The sequence below is a fragment of the Diadema setosum genome, chromosome 2 (assembly GCF_964275005.1).
Source record: "Diadema setosum chromosome 2, eeDiaSeto1, whole genome shotgun sequence".
Taxonomy (NCBI): Eukaryota; Metazoa; Echinodermata; class Echinoidea; order Diadematoida; family Diadematidae; genus Diadema; species Diadema setosum.
Genome location: NC_092686.1, coordinates 7,094,606 through 7,121,824, shown reverse-complemented (window position 1 = coordinate 7,121,824; position 27,219 = coordinate 7,094,606). Strand labels below are relative to the sequence as shown.

Below are 27,219 nucleotides of genomic sequence, written 5' to 3'. Positions count from 1 at the left end.
GGTCATTTTTTTTTTCCCCCTTTGGCATTCTGGCAGTCTAAGGCTGCATTTATCATCTTTCCCCTGTTTGAAACAGCTTTCAAAAACCCTTTCCAAAGCTCTTTCCAAAGCCTTTTAGAAACGGCTTCCAAAATAGTTGCGTTATCAACTCATCGCGAACACGAAAACTGGCCTTGTCACTTCGCAGCTGCATTGCGCAATTTGACTCTAGAGGAGAAGGGGTCATATACTGTAACTGCAGTACAAAGCCGTTTCAAAACAGCTTTGCATTTATCTTGCTTCAAAGGGCTTCTAGAAACAGGTTTCTGGAAACCTGTTTCGGAAACCTGTTTCTGAAAGCACAAATTTGCGGCTTTCGAAAAGGCTTTCTGAACCCCATAATCAAAACAGCTTTGCGTTTATCAACTCGTAAAAATTCCTTGAAAGCCGTTTGGAAGACCTGTTTCTGTTGAGAAAAAGAGTTGATATACGCACCCATCGTTCACAAAGAAATATACTTCATGGTTCATTTCAGATTTAAACTATCAAAAAATAATAAAAATACAAAATAATTATGATGGCATATTCAGTACATGTGTAAGGATTTCAGTCAAATACATTGTATATTGGATGGGTCTGGGGTACACTTGTAATATTTTCAATGAATAGGACAAACAGCCTCTACAAATCATAATTCAACACATGTTGCTCTAAAATCATTGTGCATTTTCCATTTTACATATGCATGCATTTCTTTATATTTGATGGACAATTTCATAACATCAGGTTACACTTTGCACACAAGCTTCAACATTAGAATTTTCATGGCAGTTCTGGATACACACACACACCCACACACACACAAACAACTTGCAAGTACTAATTTCTGTCTTCCCATGCAGAACTGTCATATAAAGCTTCAATACTGTCTCAAAAATATGGCAAAAGATAGTGGACACTGAGCCGGCATTTCAGAGATGCATTTCATGAATTCCATGATTCCACAGTTCAATTATGATTGCAATAATGGCAAAAGGTAATTATTTACCAATGATATGAATATTACTAGCGTCTTTACTCGTTCATAAAACAGTGCTGGCAAAAGTGAACATATCATCTGTGTCTCTAATTTCATTCATATTCATTGTATTTTATGAGTGCAAATTCAAAAGCAATGTTTGCCAAAGAGATACCACTAAATGCATTAACAATGAAATCTTACTTGCAAATATTGTATGTATACCCTATGGATCAAGATAGTTACATATGGGGAGTCACTACCCTTCAAGAATTGGAACTTTGGTCATAGTAGTGAAAAAAATATAATAAAATAGAAGATATTTATACCCAAGCAAAATCTGACAAATGGGGACAATGCAGGAATTATTTTGATGACGTAAGATCAGCCATCAAGATGACTACTAGACCTATATCTGGTCTACAGGATGGTGTACTCAATTATTTACTATCATTTAACACATTTGTAGCTCTGTTGATATTCTCTGTTATTGGTTTAGATATCTGTGACTTGTATCTTTTATCTCACTGCTTTAATTAAGCTTAATAAACCTAAGGGGTAACTTCCCTTCCCCTTTCTTACTTTGAACTGAAAACTTTAAAATCATGTGATATACCAACTCCGTTAAGATAGGATGATTGGAACAGAAATCAGACTGAAACACTGACGATGAAGCAATGTAGTGATGTAGGTAGGTGAGGCTGTCAAAATAAATAAAAATGAAAATAAAGTTAAAAACAAGAAGCATGTGAGTTTCATTGTTAGGGACAAAATGTTATAATCTAATTTTAGATGTCTTACAGAAACACTTAACAGGAGGAGGGATTTTCTATTTTACAGTGATTATTGATCTCTTTCTGGGTAGATACAATTTTTTTCTGTTAACGCCACAGAATATACAATAACATGATTGTTAAAAATTCTTTTTAAGTAAGAAATTCAATTACACTCATATTTATCTTTATCTTATCTTTTAGTTCATACATTTTTTTTGGTCAAAAAACTTTTTTTTTTCATTCGTGATTTGCACATCATAAAATTGTACTTCCCATAAAGTAACGAAAAATGACAGCTAATTGCAGAAATAGCACCTAAATCATTCTGATATCCTCTTGAGCAAGATTACAGTCTACATTTATCGAAACAAAACAAACTAAAGACTGACACATTCAGTCTTGCTCTACTCTCAGTCATTTTTAAAATTGTTCTATCATCATAAATAGCAAATGCAGTCTCATTAGATGGCATAATTTTATACTTAAAAGTTAATTTTAGCAATTTTTCCATTAACCTACTGCCCTTAATTCACTGTTGAAGAATTACATCGTTACAAGAAGAAATTCTTCAAGAGATAGCGATGCCTCACGCATCCTTATAAGACAGGTTATAAAATAAGAATCTATTCCATTTCTGTTCCTTTCTAATATAGTATTTTGACTAAGACATTCAATTTACATTCTGGAAGGCAGAAGAAATACATCAGGGCAAGAGCGAGAAACTGAACAGTACGTGCTTACGTACGGTACACTGAGTGAAAATTAAATGGCGAGATGTTTGAAGACAAATGAGGTTAGTTGAACAGTAAAGCAGGACAGGCATGCAAGTTTTAACAAATGAAGTAACTCTACATTCAACAACACTGCTCATAATTTGTGTTGTTGTTGTTGTTGTTTGTTGTTGGTTTGTTTGTTTTTTTAATCATTGGAAATGTCAATAACAGAGTAGCATTTAAACTTGCCTAAGAAAGGGACATTAATGCACGATAAACACAACACTAATAACTGATTAATCCTTGCGTAGTCGGAAGAGGCAGATCAGCCTTGCTTGACTTGAGTACTTACTTTTTTTGTTCTTGCCATCTAGAAGATGGGACCCAAGGAATCAAACCATGCCACAAGACTGCTGTCCATGATGGCTAGATCCTTGAATTGATCAAAGCTGATTCTGGTATTCATGAAAGAGACACAGTGCAAGATAGAAGGATGGACAGAAAGATGACGGAAATCAAGAAGGAAAAAAAAAAGAGAGTGAGGATGTTGTGATAAAGGAAGTAAAATCGTGTAAATTGCAACTCTGGAAAAATCTACTTTTTAGAATCCCACAGATGCCATCAGGCAATCACTGAATAACAACGGTAATATCAATGAGAGAACATTTCTTTGATAAGATACATACTTTTCAGTAAATGCAACATTGGATGAGAATATTCCGTATGTTTCTCTCATGGGTCGTACAGACCGAGAGAAAACAAGCATTTAATGAAATAAATTACAATTCAGAAGATAGAGCTCCCCAAACGATGTCCATCCCTTGGGTCATAAACTAACGACATTTACAATCATTTTCTAGACATGGAAGAAACAGTGTGCAAAATGAATCATTTGTACTAACAGAGGGAGACAATCTCTTTACTCACTACCATTCGAAATATAAAACATGCTGATAAATCATTAGTAAATAATTACTATCAAAGAAAAGATCCTGCACAACACATCTCTTTGGCTGACATGACCAATTGATATGTTGCTTTTATTGGTGAATTGGTGGAGGCAGTGGTGGTGGTTGTGGTTGTTATGGTTGTGGTTGTAGTTGTGGTTGCGGCTGTGGTTGTTGATGTGGTTGTTGATGTGGTTGCAACTAGTCGTACCTTTGGTCTGGGCCAATACTGGCCATCTTAAAGACATTGTCCACCATCTCCTCAATAGCATCCTGTGACATAGCCTCCATGACAGGCCACATGTCTTCCCTGTGGGGAATGGAAATATGAAGACGAGTTGAAGGTATACTGGAAGAAACATCAGGGGGGGGGGGGGGGGTGATGGGAGACAAACTGGTATTCGATGAAGACTCATTTCAATGTGAGAAACATTCTACTCTGATAATCCTAGATATTAAAGATTTCTGATCTCTATCTAATGAATGATAACACAATAGGTGTCAAGAAGAAAGCATCTCAAACCTCCACATTTGTTTGTTTGTTTGGTTTTTTTTTTTTGTTCATCAACTTCCCAGCAGCAACTGGTATGATACAATTAATTCATGGTATGTAATTTCATCGTACACTTTAGTTTTAATCTGTTTATGGGCAAAACCATTATCTTTCATAAGGATAAATCTCTAGATAGAAATGTATGTTATTGTTGTTGTTGTTATTTTCTACCTAATGCCAGCACTAGACTGGATATGTATCTTTTGTAGGAAGAAATATGGATTTCCAGTCATTCATAAGTAGCTTGACAAATGAAAACAGTGACAGGTAATCACTTTGCGTGGGATAACCAGTCACCTTTTCCTTTTCCCCATGAGAAGAAAACAAGCAATACAAAACATAAGAAGTGACCATAAGGACTATAAAACGACATACTTGCTGCCTGGGTTAACGGGGAAGGGGATCTTCCCATTGCTGGTAAGTGGTGCCCCAGTGTCTGATGGGATTGGTGCACTAAAGAGTGAGGAGACTGGACGCCCTTGGTTATCATCAAAATTTGCCATCTACCGAGAGAAATCCAGTCAGGTTAAAATACAACAAAAACTCTCTGATATGCTCTATAAGACCCAGTAGCATGGGGGCACCATACAGTAGGAAGGCTGGCCTGGTTTGGATACAATAGGGAATCCCTGTAATGAATTGTGTACATCTTCATCACTGATCTCTATGTTAAGTACACACACCGTAGAAGAATCTTCATTGGAGGTGAATGTTACCAATGAGCATACACTTCGATGCACAGAATTGCTGACCAGTGCTACTTGTGGTTTTCAAATGTACCCAGGTGGGTAGCAAACAAATCACCACCACCACCCATCCATGAATTCCCATGCTACCGAGTCTTTAAATGAATATGACTACTTCAAAAGTATTTTATCGGTTGAGAAAGATAAGGGCATTAAGGCTCTACTAACCCTCTGGGGTAGATGGGGTTGATGCTCTTATCTTTCTGAACCAACGATTTTCATACACATTGCATCACATTTTCACATAGACCAGTTTGAACAAATCTTTTGAGTCACGAAAGGATGATCTTTTGTGCCACTTTCCTGTATCAACCTTCTCTATCTCAAGTTCTATGGTGGACTAAAAATGAGTCGTACAACTTCACTCTCCACTTTGAGGAAAGGCCACCTCTTCATTTCACATTGGGCATTTATCCTTGTTAAAGAGAAAATAAAGTGGATGATATGAAGTATGGAATCAGTATTCAGAACACAATCAATTCTTGAAAGTATCTCGTAAAATTCTGGTCTCACAACCGAAGCTTTGTATGTTTAAATGGAAGATAATACCGGTATCTTACCATCTCCTCTTCGCAGGCCTTAACGACATCCCTGACCAGCTCGATGGTGACACAGAAGTAGGCCTTGAACATCTGCCTCAGGTTGTCTCGACTGATGCTTCCTACTCCCTCAAGGTCGTAACCCTCAAAGGCATCTATAGTTGGAAAATAAATATCCAAACAAACAAACACACATGATAAAAACACAACACAGTGAATCTCACTTCTGTTAAGCTGTTATGTTGCTGTTTTCATTGTTCTTCTATCAAAAAACAAACAAACAAACTTACAGACTAATTGTGGTGGTCACTGTGACACCAGTGGCTATTAGCAATCTCGACTGCAATGAGCAAGGTTGAGAGAAGAACATTGAGATCAGAACACACTGTGACATTGCTGCTGATTTTAATTTGGGTCCATTTGTCTGGTTTAATCATATTGCTTTGAAAATGAGTGAAAGCGTCAATCCATGATTCAAACAAAGCAACAACAACAACAACAACAAAAGTCTCACACATTCAATTTCAGAATCAAAGCAACTTCAATAGCAAAATGAATCATCGTTGGGTATTTGAAGAAGTCAACATCACTACATCACAGATTAACCATTGTGTTAAAAAAATATTGTTTATTTGTTTGATTGTTTGTTTGTTTGTTTGGGTTTTTGTTTGTGTGTTTTTGTCTTTGTTTTGTTTTGTTTTTGTTTATTTTTGTTTTTTGTTTGTTTGTTTGTTTGGTTGGTTGTTTTTTTTGGGGGGGGGGGGGGGTTTCAGTGGGATCACATCAGTAGAACTTCACTTACGGAAAAATAATTCCCACTGCAGGAATTCATGTCTTTTTCAATTTCATGTATGGCATGGTGCCATTCCAATCTTTCCTGCAGATGAATAATGTAAATACAACATAATGAAAGAATCTGCAGGACACTGTCTGGTTTAGTGGATAACAACTGGGCATACCACTAATATTTTTTAATGTCACCTTTACCTGCTCTTTTCCTTAACTTGAGTTTCCTTATTTGACACCTTGAAAAATGAGCCTGTTTGTTACCAAAAAACACAGCAAGTCAGATTGGTGCATACCTGCACGTGATACTCACATTTCACTTTCTCCCCAAATGAACCTTTCACGAGAGTTGACAGCCCACAGGCAAACTCAGCAAAATCTATGTAGCCATCACCGTTGGCATCATAGAACTGAGGTGAACAAAATGGTTAAATAGGATTAAAACATATCAAATGGAAAAATGATTGAAGAAAGGAAATACTGGTAGATACACATGCATAAAAGAGAATACAAACATATATCATGAATAAAGAAATTACTTAAAAGATGTTAAAAAAAATGACAAGAACTCACAAATACATCAATATGATTTAAAAGAAGTTACACACTGTTCCTAAAAACTCTACAATATATCTGTGACATCTTTGTAGTGATAAAAATGAAACAAACAAAAAATGTAAAGATCAAGATGTCCCCAATGTGAACGCATAAAAACCACAAAACTACACAAATGCACTCGAAAAACATACATTGAAAACAAAACCAAAAAAAAAGCTTTAATTTTAAGATCTCACAATTTCTTCATTACTATGGCTTTGAACAAACTTAGAGTTGTAGAGTTGCTGCATTCACAATCTTTCCAGTCATGTCGTGCTATGATTACTCTACTTCATGGTTCAGAAAAAGAGAACAAACACTACCTTGAACAGTCTCTCTAGCAGCAGGCTCTTCTCAAGCCCCAGTGGCCCCAGGCATTGGTCGTAGATCTCTCTGGTGATACCCTGCTCCTTGTTGCACAACACTCGGTACTGTTCGTGCAAGGCCTCTATTTCGTACTGGTCAACTGCGACAGATATGGGACAAAAAGGAAATCATTCTTGAATGCGTACATTGGTTCTTAAAAGCTTTGCGATAGAACTCTTTTGGTACCAACTCTGAACCACTACGATTCTAACCACCAACAATTGATGAAAGTTTTAAAGGGATTGTATAGTATTGGTGTAGATGAAAACTGAGATACCAAGAAACCAATTACGAAATAGTACAGAGCATACCATTGTAAAAGGAATAAGTCTGGCAGATGAAAATCAGTTTTGGAATCAATGAGACATCCAAAAACAAAGTAAAACAATCCTAATAAAAGGTGGGTCCCATCTTTTTTTAAGAAAGCTCTGTTTTGGATATCTCAGCCATTTTAAGACCAATTTTCATCAAATAAATGTTCAATCCCCCTTGGAATTACATGCTCGTTCATATTTCATGAGAGGTTTCTCATTATCACACCAAAAATACTAGAAACCTGAGGTTAGGTCTCAACCAAAACTATACGTTCCCTTTAACATAGATTCTTCTCAAATATAGGTGGGCTGAAAACAAAACATGGGCTGTGTCAAATAAAGCATAGTAAGGGTAAGATGGTGCACCCCTTGCCCTTAGGGTTGGTATGTGCATCGAATTTTGAGTGTGAAATTCACTGCATTCTTTACAAACTTCACAGACATATGAATCTATTCTTTGCGGTCTCTTCTACATTCATTGCATCGTAGCTCTACGTGGCTATATGATACATACAACAATGCATCACATATTGTTGTTCTCAATAAGCATTTACGTAAAGCTCAGAGCACACAGGGTCAGTACTAAATTTACTTACAGTGTGATATTGACTTCAATTTGTTGATCTCATCCCACGTCAGACGCCTGATAACTCTTTCTTTGCCTGTCAAATAGAAATCGATTTGAGATCTTCACATGGGGTAAGTAATTGGGGATGGAATGATTTTGGAAAGGCATGAGAAACTACATATAGTTCATTTGGAGCTGAAAATATTTTGTATAAATTGCACAGAATTTCATTGAATAATTGCATTCAAAACATCCATATTTAGCAACTTTTAACACCTGTCCTTTTTTCATGACATTGTGACATACAAACCTTCTTTTTACCTAACCTGTAATAATAATAATAATAATAATAACAATAATAATAATTCAATTATGTCTGTTTACTAATGAAATGGTGTCAAAGTGGCTTGCAAACAAGCAGCACTCATCATATTCTACAAAATGCAAATATGGTGTTCACAAATATTGTCATAAGTTTAGGTCGTCTATCCCTTTTGCAAACGTCACAAAAGTCTGCATGTTTAAAGAATAATGTCTCCCAAAATCATGTATGATATCTCACGGTAGTGTCTCTCAAGAGTTAAAAAAAAAAAATGAAAGCAAACCCTGTGTCACTTGATAATATGTTCCACTTTTGTATCAAAAATAACACTTGGAATTTTGGGGAAGTCTGAATGAATTCACTGGAAATCCATAATATTGTTTCCCCTCCATCATAAAACTTTAAGCCATCACCGGGGAAGCCACCATGATAACTGTGGCAAGCCAATTCTATCATGTGACTGTCCCCCAATACCCTATACTGTGACTAACCTGGGTAGAATGGCTTGAAGAGGACCGTCCTTGGGTTTGCAAGAGGAGGAATGGGTATCTTGATCTTGATGAAAGCGTGCGTTCTGTTGTGTCGGTCGTGTGGCTCACATCGCTCGCAAATGTCGAAATCGACACAGTTGGCACACTGGAAGGTGACAAGAGAAGGCCAACTTACCTCAAAGACTCTCTCATAATGTGAATATGTTCAAAACAAACAGCTGTCATACATTTTCTGTTTCTTCATCATGACTTTAGAGTCATGAGGCCACAAAATGGACATCATCTATTCATAAATCTACAAGGGAGGGGTTTGTCTTGAAAAAAAAAAAAGAGAAACAAACAAACAATCAATCAGCCATAAATAAGTCATTCAAATGTTATATTTGACATTTAATTGGTTTAACTGTAGCTACTTGATCAACCAAAGAACCGACTCATTCCACTCATCGACGGGGGGAAGTGTTTTTTCTAAAGAAGTTGAGATGTGTCATTCATCTTGCATTGTAATTCATCCTCCACTTGTTACAGCAAACCTTTGACATAAATTTCATAATGCAAGAACCACATGAAATCCTGAGAATGATAAATAATGTAAAGCTCAAACTAGATGATGACAACTACAGTCAACCTCGCGTAAGTCGACATAATCGGAACTGAGAAAAACACGTCGACTTACGCGAAAGTCGACTTACGCGTAAGTCGACATTTGAATTTACTCAAACTAGATGATGACAACTACAGTCAACCTCGCGTAAGTCGACATAATCGGAACTGAGAAAAACACGTCGACTTACGCGAAAGTCGACTTACGCGTAAGTCGACATTTTGTCGACTTATAAATAAAAACTGATTTCCCCTATACAGAGTAAGATCCCGATGCGGATCGCTACCCAAATCTTACTCCTTTTGCCGCCAAAACATACCTACTGACATTAGCAACAATTAGGCCTATGTTTTAGTTCGTGCATAAATCTCGCACGGATTAGTAATGACAACGCACAATTCCCAAATCTCTAGAGAGATTTTGAGAGAGCGGGATCGGAAACCTGGGCCCGTTTCTAGACACTGTACGTTTTAAATTTGATTTGAAAAATCAAACGCATATTCCCCAAATTGCATGCGGCTTTGTGATTTAAATTCAAATGCGTTGCTGCGAAGATATGCGTGTAAATTCGGATTCTGTTGAGATAATTTTTCAGTGCCGGAAGGAAGGAAAATCACACATCCTATTTCAACTCACTTGCGTTTAAACGCAATTCTAAAAATCAAGTAATGCAAGTCCATCAACTCACAAGCAATGTTGTATTTAAAACTAAAGAGCGTTGCCTTCCGTAAGTCACCATATTTGTTTTGCTTTCTATTGCCAATGAATTGTTCTCGCGCTCCGATTCGCAACATTACCGCTCAGTACGGTGCGGGCCAGACTGAAATAAAAAGAAGAAGAAAAGTTTGTTAATCCGAAAACACCATCTTTTGGGATTACTAACCTTCGTAAAAACAAATCTCTTTCCATCGTCAGACTAATTTAACTTTGGACTGAGATTTAAACCTTCGGCATAGCGAACTGTAACAATAATTTGCTACTATCTTTTCATTGACATTTCGTGAAGCAGCATGCGTTTCGGTAGTTTGAAACGTGTAAATGTTGCGATGTCTTTCCCCTGCTAGTGCAGACTAAGTTCGGTCACGGCGAAAGTTCCGTTACGAAATAAAAATTAATGCAAGTCTTTTCAACAATAACACACTTCCGTATAGATTTTTATGCGTGTAAACGCAGTTTCTAGTTTCATACAAAAACCGCAAGTCTTTTCTGCAACGCTCTTGAGTTTTAAATACCACATTGCTTGTGATTTGATGGACTTGCATTACTTCATTTTTAGAATTGCGTTTAAACGCAAGTGAGTTTAAGTTTCTTACATTTTCTAGTTTCGGATGATTATCAAACGCAAGTCATTTCAGCGTTCCGTGTGATTTGATGGACTTGCACTTGATTTTCGGGGTTGCATTTAATCTTTTAATTTTGCGTACGAAAAAAAAATACTGCAAGTCTTTTCAACAATACCGCACTTACGTAGATGTTTAGAGATGCGTTTAAACGCAGTTTCTTACAGTTTCGTACAAAAACTGCAAGTCTTCTCTGTTACACTGGTATTGGCTGTAACGTATCACTGCACTGCAGATCATGAATCATGGTGCCCAACACCACTGCTGTTGAATTAATAACTGCCTCCAGCATTTTCATATCTACCGCAGATACGACCACAGTAGAAAGAGGTATTTGTGTGAGTGATCTCTCCCTACACGCCCCCCCCCCCTTGACCTCATCTGAACTCCGTTCGACCAGAAAATCTCTTTAGAAAATGCTACAATACCTAAAACTGTACATTTCTTTTCATTGCAAAATATAATGGAAAGGAAAGATCCTGACTGAACTAAAAGTCATAGATTACTAATATATGTTTCATGGTCTCACGCAATATCTATATTGGATCTACGGACTGCACTCTTTTTCAACTTCCACATGATCAATGAGAAATCAATGAGAAAGTAACCATGACCTTTTGCAGATGTGCATACATACTTGTAGATACTCATATACAGAGTTCCGTTTAATTTTTAATTTTGTGCACGAGATATAAAATAATGCAAGACTTTTCAACAATAACGCACCTCCGTAGATGTTAAGAGATGCTTTTAAACGCAGTTTCTATAGTTTCTTACGAAAACCGCAAGTCTTCTTTGCAACGCTCTTGCGTTTGAATACAGCGTTGTGTGTGATTTGACAGACTTCATTTGATTTTTAGAGTTGCGTTTAAACACAATTGAGTTTCAGGTTCGTACAACTATTTTCTGGTTTCATAATAACAAACGCAAGCCTTTTCAGCAACGCACTTGCGTTTATGTGCAAAGTTGCTCGTGATTTGATACACCTGCATTTGATTTTTAGTTGCATTTAATTACATGTAGTTGCATTTTAATTAATTTTCTAAAAACAGGCCCAGGTTTCTAATACCGCTTCGGAATAATTAACGTTAGAATATCCAAATAAACGGAAACACCTATTTCATGTTCTGATAATGATTCTTCGAGTACTAGGACCTATAGGTGTACAAAATTTGTGCGTTTTGAGAATAACGAGAAGGAGAAAAGGGGGAAAGTGAACTGCTTTGGGTACTACATGTAACTCTCCAATGTAAATGAGTCTCTTTATTCTGACGTACATGTACAAGACAATGGACGCATGGCGCGAATGGTACCGCGCCGTACACTAGCGAGATATCGAGTAGAAATGCTGCGAATCGGAGCAGGAAAACAATTCTTTTTCAGAGAATGGCGATAAGATTTTGAGCAAAAAAAATATGTCGACTTAAACGAGGGAATTAACACGTATTTCAGCTCAGTTGGCACTCAAAAATCAGGTCGACTTACGCGAGTTGTCGACTTATAAATGTCGACTAAGACGAAGAAATTTTCAAGGAATAACAAAGGCAAAAATCGGGACTTTTTTATCGTGTCGACTTAAGCGAGTTGTCGACTTATGCGATGTCGACTTATGCGAGGTTTACTGTATTACAAAAAGAAAAATCAGCCTATTAAACTACTGCAGTCTGCAGTAAGAAAAATCTGCATTCATCTTTGAAAATATTGTGGCTCGGGTGAAATCAATGAGTCAGATTTGAGATGTGCTGAATAACAATTCATGTTAAATTTGTCAAAATGCATTACAATACCAGCATGCGGATTTCACATCCTATGAGTAGAAATGAAGTTTCTTGGTCTTCTAGAACATGGATAATCACACTTTTGGCTACGCTCAATACCAGTCCACTAAGCTGAAGTTTTCTTGACACCAGAATAGGTCGCTAGTACTCGTCTTGGTCCCTTGCATGTACGCTTCTCAACAGATATGATCACTGAATATCTAAAGCAATCTGGCTGCATCAACTTACAAAATTGTACCATATCTACACATTTGCAATGAATATTAGTACTTTCAACCCCCTCCCATCCCTTCTTCTGGATCATTGTACATACCTTGTATCTGATTCCACATATCGGGCTTGCCTGGCATCTATTGCACGTGATCCCACGGTGAATATAGCCCTCTGTTTATGTGGAAACACAATTCTCATAACTAAATTGGGTAAACTGACAATACAATCATTTCTTCTACAGGAGCCAATGTTTGTATCAATCCTCCTACTACCATACAATACAAGTAGGCAACCCCTTGCAAAATTACTTTTAAACTGTTCGAAGATTTATCTCTGTTGAGTATTCTACAACACTGTACCATGATCATTTGTTATCGGCAAGATAAGTTCCATGTCCTAATCATATTAGTACTTTACTTAATATTTGACGGATGATGTTGTAGACTGAATCTTGGTTTGGAAGTGTTTTAGTTTGTTATTTATTGTGGGTGTATCCAAGCACACTGAAAAAAAAAGATAGAATATATAGCATGTATTTAGATAATCTTATTTGTTTTGTTACAAAATAATAGCACTGAAGATAATTCTTTTACCTTTCTTTGCTTGGTCTTCTGCGATATTGAAGAGGAGATTGAGTAAGCTTTGATTGCTCTCGTGCCTGTCTATCTGATCTCCCGCTTCACTGGACACTCCAGCCCCACCTCCTCCCCCTCCCACTTCTCCTCCAGCTCCGCCCACCTCCCCGACTGCGACTTCGGCCGTGACGGACATATCAGTGACGAGCAGTGCATGCTGGGTGTCACCGAGGCCGACCGAGCGCTGAGTGCTCAGGGCAGTGATGTTCGTCTCGGCCAGGCGGTCTGTCATGAGGGTGTTGGAAGAGGGGAGGGGCACTGGATGTTGACGCTCTACGTCTCCCTGGACTTCTGCGAAGATACAGAGAACAGCACACTGTCATTGTAAGCCTGTCTTTCTTTTTATCTTCTTCACATTCTTCCTCTACTCACTTTCAGATAGATACCTCCGCCAAGGGAGGAGGTTATGTTTTCATCAGCATTGGTTTGTCTGTGTGCAAAATAACTCAAAAAGTTGTGAACAGATTTGGATGAAACTTATAGGAAAGGTTGAGAATGACACAAGTAACAGATGATTACATTTTGGTATTGATCCAGGAATTTTTGTGGATTTTATGATGGATTTTTGATATTTTTGCAGGTAGTGTCAATGAACTTAGGAGTTCAAGCTGCGCATTTTTTGCGGTTTTCATACACGCACTAAAGTGTGTGCTCTAGTTTCTGCTAAGGTGAGGCGTGCCGCGCAGCTGGAAGTTGATGATGTAAAAAAAGGCTTCGATATTGGGAAATCGGGCGACTTTGAGCATGCATACACATATGGGTGGAAATCACTAATCTTTATAGAAGAACAAGATCACTGGTGGAAATGAGCTGCTTGGCGGAGGTCTGCGCTCTCAGAGTGCTTCTCTAGTTAATCAAGAAGTCATAGCGCTGAGTGCACAATAGATAATTGGTAATATTTGCTTCACCGTGCATCTTTATTGACACAAAAGCTTGCAGCCATTTGTAGCATCCTGTAAATATAGATCTCTCTTCCATTCAAGTTAATCATACTTTATTTTGTAGAAAACATGGATGCTAGATGTGAAAAAAAAATATGAAGACAGAATTACACCCTTATTATTTAGATCTCTCACACCAATTGACATCAATCTGAAGTTTCTGTTTCTACAGATCTGTAATGGTCACAAGTTGGCATTACCTCATTTGCCACTGATGACAGACATATGAGGATGCTGTTGACTGCTTGACCTTGCAATTTGCAGTGATGTCTGAGATCTTTATTAATGGGAAATGTATGTTTTATGTATTGCAATATCATCTGTGGGAACTGTGCTAAATCTCTTTGTAACCACGAGTATTTATATTTTATAAAAACGTGCAATAAGAATTATTACCCATTCTCAGCCCGAAACCCACACAGAGCCCTTGTTTAAAAAACTAAATTTGTTATCAGTATATGAAATTAACAAATTTATTACCTGTACATTTGCATATTCCTACATCAACAATATCTTGCCAAAATTCTAGACAACTGTTTCATTGAAAACAATACTAGAGTTGTATACAGTACACTTCAAAGTAATGTTGCGTTATGCAACACTCCCCCGGCCCTATAGATTGGTAAATATCCTTAAATTAGCAAGACAAACCATTCGGGCCATTTGCCAATCTCAAAACAAAAAACAAACAGACTTTCAGGAAAACAACTAAAAATTACCAAAATACCCCATCCACTAATATATACACTATATACACCTTGGGGGACAGCGGGCCCCTAAGCATACAAACGGACAGCGTTTGCATAGGTGACCTGCGTGACATCAGGCAGAGCCATCCCCCGAACCCTGGCTGGGTGCTGGCCCCACATCCCCCAGATACACAGGAGTGTTGTACTGACACTCCGCATGCAGCTTGATATACGGAGATACAAGGAGTCGGTCTCTAGCAGCAGCCGGGTAAGGGGGATTTTCCTCACTGCTTGGAGTTGGTCTCGGTTAAAGGACTGAATCAGCCCCGAGACCCCGAAATAGCAGTGAGGGAAGGCAGCTACCCAGGCCCGAACCATACCGGCATCCACACTAAAGTAGTGTAGATGAATTCGCTGGTGAGCAAGACACTTCTTTTTTAGGAGCCGGATGGCCAGCCGGTTTACCGTGCTGCCACACGGGTCTGCTGCGGCACCTCGAAGGTGCATGACGAGGATACGCCCCAAGGTCCCCATTGAAAGGATGCGGTTAAACAACTCCTCCTGAGGGTGCCAGAGATTTTTTGGCACCGAGAAGTCAAAACCGACCTCACTAATGGCGGACACTCGGGGGTTGCAGAGAAGCCTGAGGAATCCACCCCACTGGGCTGGCATGTAGATTGCTGCCTTTTTGGGATGGATCCCTACTACCACCTCAAAATGGGGTCCACGCCTCGTCGACCTCATGAGGTCATTTTCAAAATCCAGGTGGGGGAACCACTCTGGATTGCAGAAGTTCAGGACCGCCCCCGTGATTGGAAATGGGTGGTTGGGTCCACTGTCAGGGGTCATGTCCCCAGCTGGTTGGCCACCGACTGGAGCCGATCAGGATGGTAATGCATATCGAACCCGACCACCCGTTTAGTTCTAGGGGGTTCCCCGAGGCGCGGTTGTGGCAGGTGCCGGTGTTGAAGTACCAGGCACTGCTGTCTCTGCCTCCTCGACTGCCTCGGCAGGTAAGGGAGCCGGTGCTTGTGGGCCTGGCTCAGCGGTTACCTCCGCGACAGCCGCCCTCTGTTGTGTGGACAACCTGGCCCACAGAAATGCCAGAGGGCGCCAGTGAGGGAGGACAGTCGCGGTGTTAAGCGGCTGCTCGCAGCGCCATTTGTTGCGCGGGACGCTTAAAGCTGCTGTGATTATTGCGCCTCACGGATAATGGAAATTGGCAGCACTTACAACGCTTCTGGTAAACTGCTGCCGACATCAGCGAATGTGGATGCCGGTACCAGTTGCGTGTTCTCTGCCCTCTGTTCTGGTTCTGTCTCTGGTCTCTCTGTCTGTCTCCCTCCCTTATATACTGTAGCCCGCAGATAGCCCTCAACGGGGGACGGGTTGCCCATGCTGGGCTTGTGTAGTTACGGTGCGATGTGCGTGCGGGGGTGCGTATGTATTTGTGTGTGCGTGTGTGTTAATTTGCACATTGGTTTTGTACCATGCAGCATAGTTGCCGGTTTGAGCCAGGCAGTACTATATACCGCACAGCGAATATATCGATGTTGCGTTATGCAACAATAAGTTCTATATATTTCATTTTAGAAATACAATGCTTCTAGACGTAAGGTATGCTGGCCCTCTTTTTTGGACTGAATTTACCAAACATGTAAATGTACCACTAGTCTTTGGTCCTTTAAAAGGAAGTATAAACAGTTTCTTTTGATTCTGTAATCTCGCTTGACACCCACATGAATGAGTTAGATATATTACTTGCCTAATCACTCGTTTATCGTAATGTTCTTGTCATCTGTATAGTTCAATGTATTCTGTAATGTTTTATTATTTGATCGTTATTAATAATTGTACCATGTTTAATTAACAGCCTTTTAAAGGCCATTATGGCCTAATCTTGATTCTCCCACGTTTTATATATTTAATGCATCTTGCATAATGTATGTTGTGCACATTGTAACGTTTGTGCTTGTTTTTTATTTACCCTGTGGAAATAAATGAATTGAATTGATTTGAATTGATATCTCACCATGTTGGCCACGTAGTCTCGATGCAAGACTTTGCCTGTGGTGCCAGAGCAGGGCTACAGATGCTGCCGTAACAGCACCAGCTGAAACCCCAACAAGAAAGGTGGACCAGTATGGCTGATTGGGGCCACTGGCATCATACATGATGTTGAAGATGCTGAATAAGTCTGTTGCTGGAGAATCCAAAAGAAGATGTCACCTGGAACAAGACGGTCATTCAAAACATGATATCAATTAGTCTGCCTTGATACCTGAAATATCACATAATTCATCACCATGCTGAAGAGCAATTATTTAGTGTCTATGCTATCATCTCCATGAGTGTATACAAGGGGGGTCGTGAGGGTCGTACGACCCCCCCCCCCCCCAAAAAAAAAAAAAAAAACCCAAAAAAATTCAGAAGGTCCACATTTTTGCAAAATACTTATTTTTTTTCTGAGGGCCTTTCCACAATGACCTAAATGAAAAAACAAAACAAACAAACAAACAAACATTGACCAGGTACTAACAAAGAGTCCAAAAACCTTCGCCAATTGCGTGACGTAATTCTAATCCAATTCCAGCCATTCTGATACTGAGTCTGCCGTCCGCTTCAAGCCACATTGCGATCGATTTTCGTGTCTCCCAACATCTCAACACAACTGGCTGAAAGTTACTCGCGCTTCGCCCTGTGCCAGTTGTTTGCCGGAGCAACACATGATTATTGTTTGCGCGCGCCGCCTTTTGGCCTACTTTGTGATGAACAGCAACACAAACCTAAACATGTCACAAGCAGTTGATCTGTATCCCACGCCAGTCAGGTCAGTACTTTAGTACTGTTAGAACTTACATAGGCTACCTTACAGCTTCGTTACTGTCAGTGAGTTCTAGCCCTATGTACCTCCATAGACTACAAAGGCACACATATGGAAAAAAAAAAAGATGACAGATTCCATGTTTTAGCCATTCAGATTGTCCCTCAATATTCATCTTCTTACCTTTTTTTTATTGAAATGTTTCTCAAAATTCCACCAAAAGTGTGCACCAGACCGTTTAATTACAATTGTAAAAAAAAAAGCAGAAACTCCCTCGTGTGAGAGAGGGACCCCTCCCATCCCCTCCCCGCCCTTTCCACCTCCGTATACAGTGACTGGGAAAAAAACACAATTCAGACACTCTCATACATGCTGAATATTTGTTTTCACCTTTTTTATCGAAAAATAATAATATTCTTAATATTCCCCCAGAAAGCGTGCAGCAGATAGTTGAATTCAAGTATAAATGATATGTAAAAGCTCCCTCATGTGGAAGGGGGGTGGGGGAATAACACCATCCCCCCGGTCTGTCCATCTCCACAGACTTGGTACACAGTGAAGACGCAGACACAGAAAAAGAGGTGAAAGATACCATATAGATTAGTCTTGAACATTCCATGAAGTTTCTACCTTTTTGATTGACAATTATACAAATATTCCATCAAAATGTGCACCAGATAATTCAATTTCAGTCCTAAATATACGAAAGAGCTCTAATGTGGGAGAGAATTACCCCTTTCCACCCCCCCCCCAATTTGGTCTATCTTCACTGAAGAAGTGCAGACACACATGCGAAAACGAGGTGACTAAAAAGATGACATTTACATTGTTCTTGAACATTCAGTTTTCTAACTTTTTGATTGATAATGAATTTTCACGAAACATATTCCACCACAAGTGTACACTGGATTGTTCAATTTCAGTTATCAAAATTCAAAAAATTTTCTCATGTGGGAGGAAGATTCCCCCTCACACACCCTCCCCCTTCAGTCCATCTCCATAGACTTTGATAGTACACAGTGAAAGGAAGCAGATGCGGTGTAAAGAAAAATGTGTCAGACACCACAATTTAGCCCTTCACATCGTTCTTATAAATAAAAAAATTTCTTACTTTTTGATTGAATGTTAAACCTTAAAGTATGCATCAGATCGTTAAATTCCAGTTCTAAAAATGCAAAAGCTCCCTGTGTGGGAGGGGGACACTCCCTCCCACACCCTCCCCTTGTGTCCATCTCCCCTGACTTAGCACACAGTGAAGACGCACGTCCACGCAGATTTTAAAAAAAAAATGGTGACAGACCCCTCAATTTAGCCATTCTGATTATCCTTGAATATCTATATTTCTTGCTTTTTGATTAACGATTTTTCCTAATATTTCCTTCCAAAAAGTGCACCAGATTGTTGAATTTCAGTTCTAAAAATGAACTAGAAATGTTGCTACGGCGACTGGTGTATGCCTCCGCCATAATGCATGGTTCTCCTAATAGGTTTATAGTACAATGTCTTGAAAATGTGTGATGAAAGTTTCACACAATTGACAAAATATTAAAATGACAGGTTTGCCACAAATGTGCTGAATGTTCACTTTCCTAGAACTAGGTTTAATTGGATGAATGATTAAAATGTCAGCGCGCAGGTATTTGGGGGAACTGATGATTTTTACTTGGCTTTTGACCCTTTTATAACTATACACAGCCCAGTCGCCGCTGTACATACGTAGCGCGACAGGGCTGTACCAACGAAGCTCCAAACACGAAGAGGGTCCAACGATCGCATGCGATCGGATTGAATTTTGATACTTTAGATCATTTTTTTGTCACTTCAAACTCATCTGACGAATAAAATGATAATGAGACTTCATATCTATGCTATGAATATTGAAATTTAGATTTAATAACTTACCTAAAATGATGGTTATATGCAGCATGTGTGAACGGTTCACGAACGGTACATCGTCTTTCACGCCAGGCCATTTCCAATATCCGTGAGGTCACATGATCTGAATGCCCTTTCAAAAGGTCGCGCTGTCGACCGTGCTGCTACACCAACACTCAAGCAGCGCATCGCACGCAAGCAAAAGATTTCCGCAGAGATCAAGGCGCCATTTTGAATTCTGCAACGATGAACCCTGACGGTGTTAGGGAATCCGCCAGAAAGTATCATTTTTTGGTTCCACGGACTTATCACGAGGGCTCTCAATGGACTTACGAACCTTCTGTAATACAAGCATGCACTTAAGGTGAGTAACGTTTGGTAACGTGTACATTGTTTATAAAGAACGTATGAATTTTCATAAGTTTTGTAGTTGTGTTGTGGTTCCCCACTTTGTAGGTGCCCGCTCGTTGGTCAGACGCTGTATTCGTGTAGCGTATTAACAGCGTCTGGTCGGGCTAACCCTTTTATAAGTTTATGCATTGAGTAATTTTCAAGGTATTGAGAAAAAGTATAATTTCAGTATCAAATGGTAAAATAGTATTATCTAAACCTGGCCTTTGATCTTTGACCTCACAGTTCCAATGAGAATCACTGTTAGGTAGAACATGCATAAATATGTAAGTTTCATGATAATACCTTGAGTTACTTTTGAGATATGGAGGAAGAAGTGCAATTTAGCACTTTAACTTGACCTTTGACCTTTTGGCAAGAAACTTCCCACAGAATATATTGGGTTATACATGCATACATCAAGTTAAAAAAAAAAAAAATCCTTCAGGCATTGCATAAATATAAGGAAAGCAGTGATATTTTGAGGAGTTGACCTTGACCTTTGACCCATGACCCCCAACTTCCCTAGATAATCACTGCCCATTGGTACATGCATATATACTAAGTTCCATGAAGACACCTTGAACCATTTGCTAGATAATTATGGAGAAAAACATGAAATTTCAACCTTTTTTTTTCACAAAATAACCTGTGACCTTTGACCTTTGACCCCATGACCCTAAAATCCAAACAAAGTATCATCCCCCCAGGATATACCTTCATACCAAGTTTGATGCAAAACCACCTCACGGTTCTTGAGATATTGACAAAAACAAAACGGGACGGACGTACGGACGACCCGAAAACATAATGCCTCTGGCCACTTCGTTGGCGGAGGCATAAAAATATCCTTCGTGTGGGCCCACACCCTCATCCTGCTCATCTGCTCCCCAACTTCAGTCTTTTCCATAATTGAACATACTCTTCCCCCCTCCCCCCGTAATACTATCTTTCATTGCAAAAAGGTCCAAGAAATTATGATTACAACCCCTCCAGAAAAATCCTGGATACACCCCTGATCTCATTTGCAGACTTGCTCGACACTGAAGACGGTGTTGAAGACTTCTGGGATTCTGCTAGTTTTGTGCAATGCCAGGGAATGTTTCCATCAAGATACCATTAAGAGCACACATTGAGTGAATAGACCTGGAATCTAATCTTAATTCTTATACTTATCTCACTCATGAAGGGGGGGGGGGGGGGGGGCTTACTTGCACGGTAACGTAAAAGATCATGACATGACACCGACTGCTGACTCGACTGATGGGTGGATTGGACAGCTGTAATTTCTTTGTTAATTGTAGACACAACACTAGATCTAGTCACTAGAATATTCTTCAGACAGTCAAAAAGAAGTAGGGTCCTAGATCAACTGATACAGAAGTATGGTTGGGTGTCCATAATATCGGACACCTAACGTTTTTCTATCAATAGAAACGTGAAAAATCTCACAATTTGCCTGAAATTTTACTCACGTGTGGAGAAAATACTCCGGATTCACAAGCGCGCACTGAAAATGCGATCTGAGGTACGCGCTCTAGATGGCGGCTTCGAACGCGTGGGGTGTCATTTTTTCCGCACTCAGTTGCCCGGCTCATATCGACCAACCACCCCGCCCTCTATTGACAATACGTATAAAGCGTACTTAAACGCGTTTTTTCGACAAGCTGCTGTTTTTTTCTAGTCGTAATTTTTTCCCCAATAATATTTGAATATATTTTGAATCCTTCGATATTACTTTTGAAGGACTGTTTGATGAATTTGACTTGATTTTCATTAGGAAACTTTTCATCGTAATTGAAATAAATTAGATGAGTCGGTTTGTTTTTTCACGGTATTCATTTCTCGTTTCTGCATCAACTCGTACGGTCGTAGCGCAAGCGGGCGACAAAATGTTTATGTCATGTGTATGTGTAACGTACTGTGCACGATCGTACAAGCGACGGTGACAATTTTGCGGTCAAAATCGTCAAATTTATTACGGAAGGATACGCCTCTACATCTAACAACGAGTCAGCAAAGGTAGGCCAAGTTATATGTAGTTACACGATAAACCTTATTCGATTTTGCTAAATTTCGGTAATTTAGAGGGAATACTTAGTTGTTTTCGCCACATTTTACTCGGTAGCGTAGCCCAGTGAAGAATCGACCACCGTTGCGCGTAGTCCCATGCGTACATTTTCTTTCTGTACGCGCAATGCCATTATAATGCGCGGCCGGTCGTTATGGACCCGGTCGGTGGGTTGGACCCCTACCATACAGCCTACAGGTGTAGGGTTGGACCTACTACTAATCGACCGCCTAATGTTTATTTGCATGATAAGAATATTTAACACTGAAATTCACGTAAAAAACTAGACCTACGTGATTGAGAAAATCCAGCTCTATCAAATGCCGTTGTTCCCTTTTCGATTCGAAGTTTCAGTGCAAAAATATCGCCGACGAACTTGCGTGGCCTCGTTTCAGCTCCCCGCGGTAAATCGCGTTTTTAGGATCGACCGCTGATTTTGCATTGACAATGCACGTAAACCGAGTTGTATTGAACACCGTGTTGTACGAAGCTTTTTAGAAGCCTTTTAGAAACTTCCATAGACATTACATTGTGCTGTCATTACGATTCGGTGAAAATATTCATTCGAAATTTTGTCCTTGATTAAAACCATTAATGAACAGTGAATTATCGCATTTTCCCACACCATCCTAATCTACATTCAAAGCCAATCCATTTTTATGTGCTTTGCGCGCAGAGAAGTGCGTACTAAGTGTTCAGTGCGCGAATTATACGCGGTCGGTTTCAATAAGGGTGGTCGATATGTAGTAGGGCTACCATACCCAATCCAAGCCAAGGCAATTCAATAATGATAGTAGATATCTAGATCTAGTGTAATAGCAACACTGACATTCGCACTACGTGTATTGTAACGTAAGACTTGACTCTCCAACTCGCTAGTCCAAATGGTCCAAAGTAAGAGAAGAGCGTAGTGCAGCTATGCAGCAGTGACTGCATTCTGTCGCAGCAACGAAACGGCACTCGACTTCACGCCCACACCTGCGGGCGGCCCATGTCGGATGCGGCTGCATGCACTGCTCCCCATCACTAGCAGAACGTTTACGCTGGCACTCTGATCAAAATAATAATGAACGAATATGCAAGGCAAGGCGTCTTTTGATTGCAGAATAGTAACGTGTTCGATTTATGCCATTACCTGACTGCCTGCTACCTTTGAACCCAGTTACGTCGTATTATTTTGCTCGTATCAAGATCTGTTAGCACTCAATGTCCAGTCAAAATGCCTCTGGACTTGCTGCTCCTTTATCGCACTACAGCAGTGCATTATCGGTATGTGTATTGAATTTCGGTTCAGAAATGGCGGCTCACGTTTAGCCTTCCCACAAGGCGTACCCGTACGGTCTCTCCCAAAGATGATAGGGAATACTGAGTACTAGGTACTAGTACAAAATGGAGCCTTTGCGCGGCGCTCTCACTTTTTTTGAAGTATTTTTTTAAAGTATGTGTCAAACTGGATCTTTCTATTGTATAGCTAGAGAAAACAATTGATTCATGCCTATTTGCATAGTTATCACCAGCCATTATAACTCTAGTAGGCCTAGAAACCTATATTGCCATCATATTGCAATCCCTCTTGTTAAAGAACGACAAGGACACGAGATGCACGAATAGAAATTGGGCGAAGATTATTAACGAGGGAAAAAAACAAAAAACAAAAAAGGCCTAGGGCATACTCGAATGCAGGGCCGGCGGAGCGTTTTCAAAAGTGGGGGCCCACTTCCGGGTTTCATGAGCTAACAAGGAAAAAAAAAAAAAAAAAAAAACGTCCTCAGCTCATCTGTCCCCTTCCATTTCCGGGTTTCTTCAGCTGACAAGCAAAAAAAAAAAAAAAAAAAAAGGTCCTCAGCTCATCTCTCCCCTTCCATTTCCGAGGTTTTTCAGGAAAGGTCTTCAGTGGAAAAACATAACCTTACACTTCAAGATCTCTATCTATTTCTATTTATTTTCACTTCCGGGTTAAAAAAAAAAGTGTGGGGGCCCAAACTCGTGACACCTTATGTATTCCTTTGTATGGTGCACAAAAAGTGTGGGGGCCCGAGCCCCCACGGCCGCCACGGCCCCCACGGTTCCGCCGGCCATGGACTGGGTTGAAGTGTTTGGACACTAATCCGACATATCTATTTATTAAGAACTGTACTTGAAGATTATACCATAGTATAGCCCGGTAGGCCTACCATAACTGGATAAATCAGTTTTATTTGTCGGAATTAAGCAGAAAAAAGATAGCCCCTATATTCAAGATCAGCTTTCATGGGGGGTATTAGGTGTCAAACACGTTAACCTCGGTATAGGCCTATGTAGCTCTGATTTACACTTTTACACATAGGCCTATTTCTGGACGGCCGGGGTTGACCTTTGTTCTTGATTACGGTTAATCATTGGGAGAAATTTCATTTCATGTTAAATGAATAAACCAGCAATATAATAAATATTCCCGACATTAAGTTAAGGTCAGATGGTGACGGTTATAGAATCGTGATTGCGCAGTATCAAGTTATTCACGCATGGCTGCATCGAAAATATAGGCATGCCTATACCTGGTAATAAAGGCAAAATAAGTGCATGGCGGTGTCATTATAGAGACGGTTTGTATCATGATAAATTACAGAAGTGACTCCACTAAATGGAGTTGTGAAGAAACAATTAGATGTTCAAAAGACAGAGCACGCAGTTTGGGGCTATGGCAAGTCAATTGGCCACAGAAGTGCACAAATAGTACAGGATACGAGTGATAATAATTAATATTGACCATTAATCAAAGGTCATATTTCATCAATTAACATGATATAGGATGCAATTATGTGTTTTAAGTCTGTGCTTGAACAACTGGAAGCAGAATTAACATCGAGTGGTATATCCATTCGTAATGTAATGTAATGCACTTCCTGGCTTTTGATGGGAATAGGAAACCCCATTCATTCTCATTCATAATAAAAGTGTAATATTCCAATGTCTTACAGTGCAGTCTTGATCAAACTTCGTTCATCCTATATTCATGTTCACCATGCAATCAAGTCCGTGCATAATCATCTCTATTTGCGCTTTGACTAAATAGTTTGCCATGTTACATGCCCACGTCCATATCCTGCAGGGACGGATCCAGGAATTCCGTAAGGGGGGGGGGGGGGTGCCTTTACAAAATTAAAGGAGGCGCACGCACGCGCCCCTCCATTTTTATTTTTATTTCTATTGTTTTCACAAAAATAAAGGGACCCCCCCCCCCCCATCCGCCACTCTGATCCTGTCATTATGGAAGATCACATTCTCTCAAGACAATCCTACACTTCATGAAGATGTTCATGCGAATTCATGGGAAACTCTGAAATTAATGTAGATAATGATATTATTTCGGATATATTATGATCTGTTTGTTAATTTGAAGAACAGTTCATTTTCGGGTTACTGAACCTTCGGAATGAAGTATACCTTTTTTAATATTCGGCATTACGAACCTTCGGAATAACGAACCTTTGGAATAACGCCTCAACTCCTCAGATTAATGAGCCATTCTTCATTTTCTGATAGTGTGTAATTCGGACTAACGAACCTCGTTTCATTTTCGGGTCAACAAACCTTCGGAATAACAAACCTTATCAAATTTTCATTTTCGGATTAACGAACCTTCGAAATAAAGAACATCACCAATTATGGTTCCAGTTTCAGGCCTGCACGAATTAATTTACAAGCTACAATTTATCGTACACGGGTGTGCGCAAATTGCCACCTTCCGGATATTCTCCTGATATTGAAACAGAAGGAGAGTAGTGGTTGTTGAAAGCATACTCAATTAAAAAGCATTTAGGGGGCTGCATAGCAGTGGCGGATCCAGAGGGGGCGCACAGGGCTCACGCCCCCTCTTTATTTTTTATTTTTTGTTAAAACAAAAGAAATAAAAAGAAAAAATTGTGGGGGTGCGTGCGCCCCCTTTAATTTTGCAAAGGCGTCTCCCCTTTACGGAAGTTGCTCAGGATCCATCCCTGGCTGGAGCTATAGCCACTTAATTGATACTTTTAAGATACAATTAATATGCATAGTTTCATTCACATAAGATTTCTTAACGGCACTCTTGTGTATATGTATATTTTTTTCTATTTTGTCATTGATTTCTTTCATACAACATGCAGTACTGGAGAAATAAAACTTACTGAAACAGAAACTTACTGGAACAATATAGCCAAAAAAAAAAAACCAAAAAAAAAAAGGTTTCCAGAAAATTCTACCTAACATTCAAAACAGGCATTGTCTCAGGACACCCCTCCAAAAATTCACTCATTTTCACGCATTTTAAAAAAAAAGTCTTTCATGGTCCCTGATTTCTAGCAATTATTTATTTACAAGCAAAAATAAAATCTGGATCAACATGCCTCCGATATTCACGAACAACTTTTCATAAGGGAGTATAAAGAGTATAACACTAGATGGCGCTTTTCCTTTATCACTGCATGCGTCGATTATTGCAGCTAATCCGATCGAACGTCGAACTTAGGTTAAAAAAAAAAAAAAAAAAAAAAAAAAAAAATTGCAACCAGTGAGGTGGAGACATTCTTTTACACCTCGTTCATTCAACTGTACCTCCGCCAAACCCAGTGAGATATTGGTACGAGAATTGCTATGGTCAGACGGTAATTTTTGGTATGTTTGTTTTTCTTTGCTACTTAACTTTGGTATCTTTACCACCATCGCCATTTCTACAGCTATCTTGTTTTTTTTTTCCCACAAAAGCATAGACATTGCAATCCTTAATATTTAACATTCTACTTACACTTTTCCTCCATATAAATAATATTCATATCGCATTTTTTTTTTTCGACCAGCATGATAATGATAATGATGATATTAATGAGAAATATTGTAACACATGAAAAAAAAAAAAAGGGCGGGCAAATCGAAGTTTCTCCTTCTTCCTTGCCGTTGCTAATGTTCAGTAAAGCTAACAGTAAAACTTTCAATTTTTTGTCACGTACAGTGCACACTCCTTTTACAACATTAATCCACCAAAAACATATCTAGCATGAATATACACTCACATCCATATTCTGCGTTGCTTGATGGTTTGCATGGTGAAGTTAATTAGGAAGAAAGATTTGCGGTGACACCATGTGTATGTAGTCCTTAACCGGATCGTTGTTTGGCAGAAGAGCCTA

The 27,219-nt window shown here is 39.4% G+C and overlaps 2 protein-coding genes across 2 annotated transcripts; both read right to left on the bottom strand.

Moving 5' to 3' along the window:
• Positions 1 to 1,095: 1,095 nt before the first annotated feature.
• LOC140239346 (uncharacterized) lies at positions 1,096 to 23,338 on the bottom strand. The gene is made up of 13 exons (XM_072319225.1): positions 23,211 to 23,338; positions 16,948 to 17,144; positions 13,244 to 13,576; positions 12,751 to 12,821; positions 8,716 to 8,860; positions 7,931 to 7,996; positions 6,978 to 7,120; positions 6,371 to 6,467; positions 5,293 to 5,426; positions 4,362 to 4,489; positions 3,645 to 3,743; positions 2,839 to 2,941; positions 1,096 to 1,698 (listed from the first exon to the last, which is right to left on the bottom strand). Exons 2-12 carry the CDS (start codon positions 17,087 to 17,089, stop codon positions 2,857 to 2,859), a joined length of 1,443 nt encoding a protein of 480 aa, XP_072175326.1. The 5' UTR covers positions 17,090 to 17,144; positions 23,211 to 23,338; the 3' UTR covers positions 1,096 to 1,698; positions 2,839 to 2,856.
• Positions 15,003 to 15,764, bottom strand: LOC140246111 (putative deoxyribonuclease TATDN2). Its single transcript, XM_072325554.1, has one exon. The coding sequence runs from the start codon at positions 15,762 to 15,764 to the stop codon at positions 15,003 to 15,005; it is 762 nt and encodes a 253-aa protein (XP_072181655.1).
• Positions 23,339 to 27,219: the final 3,881 nt, after the last annotated feature.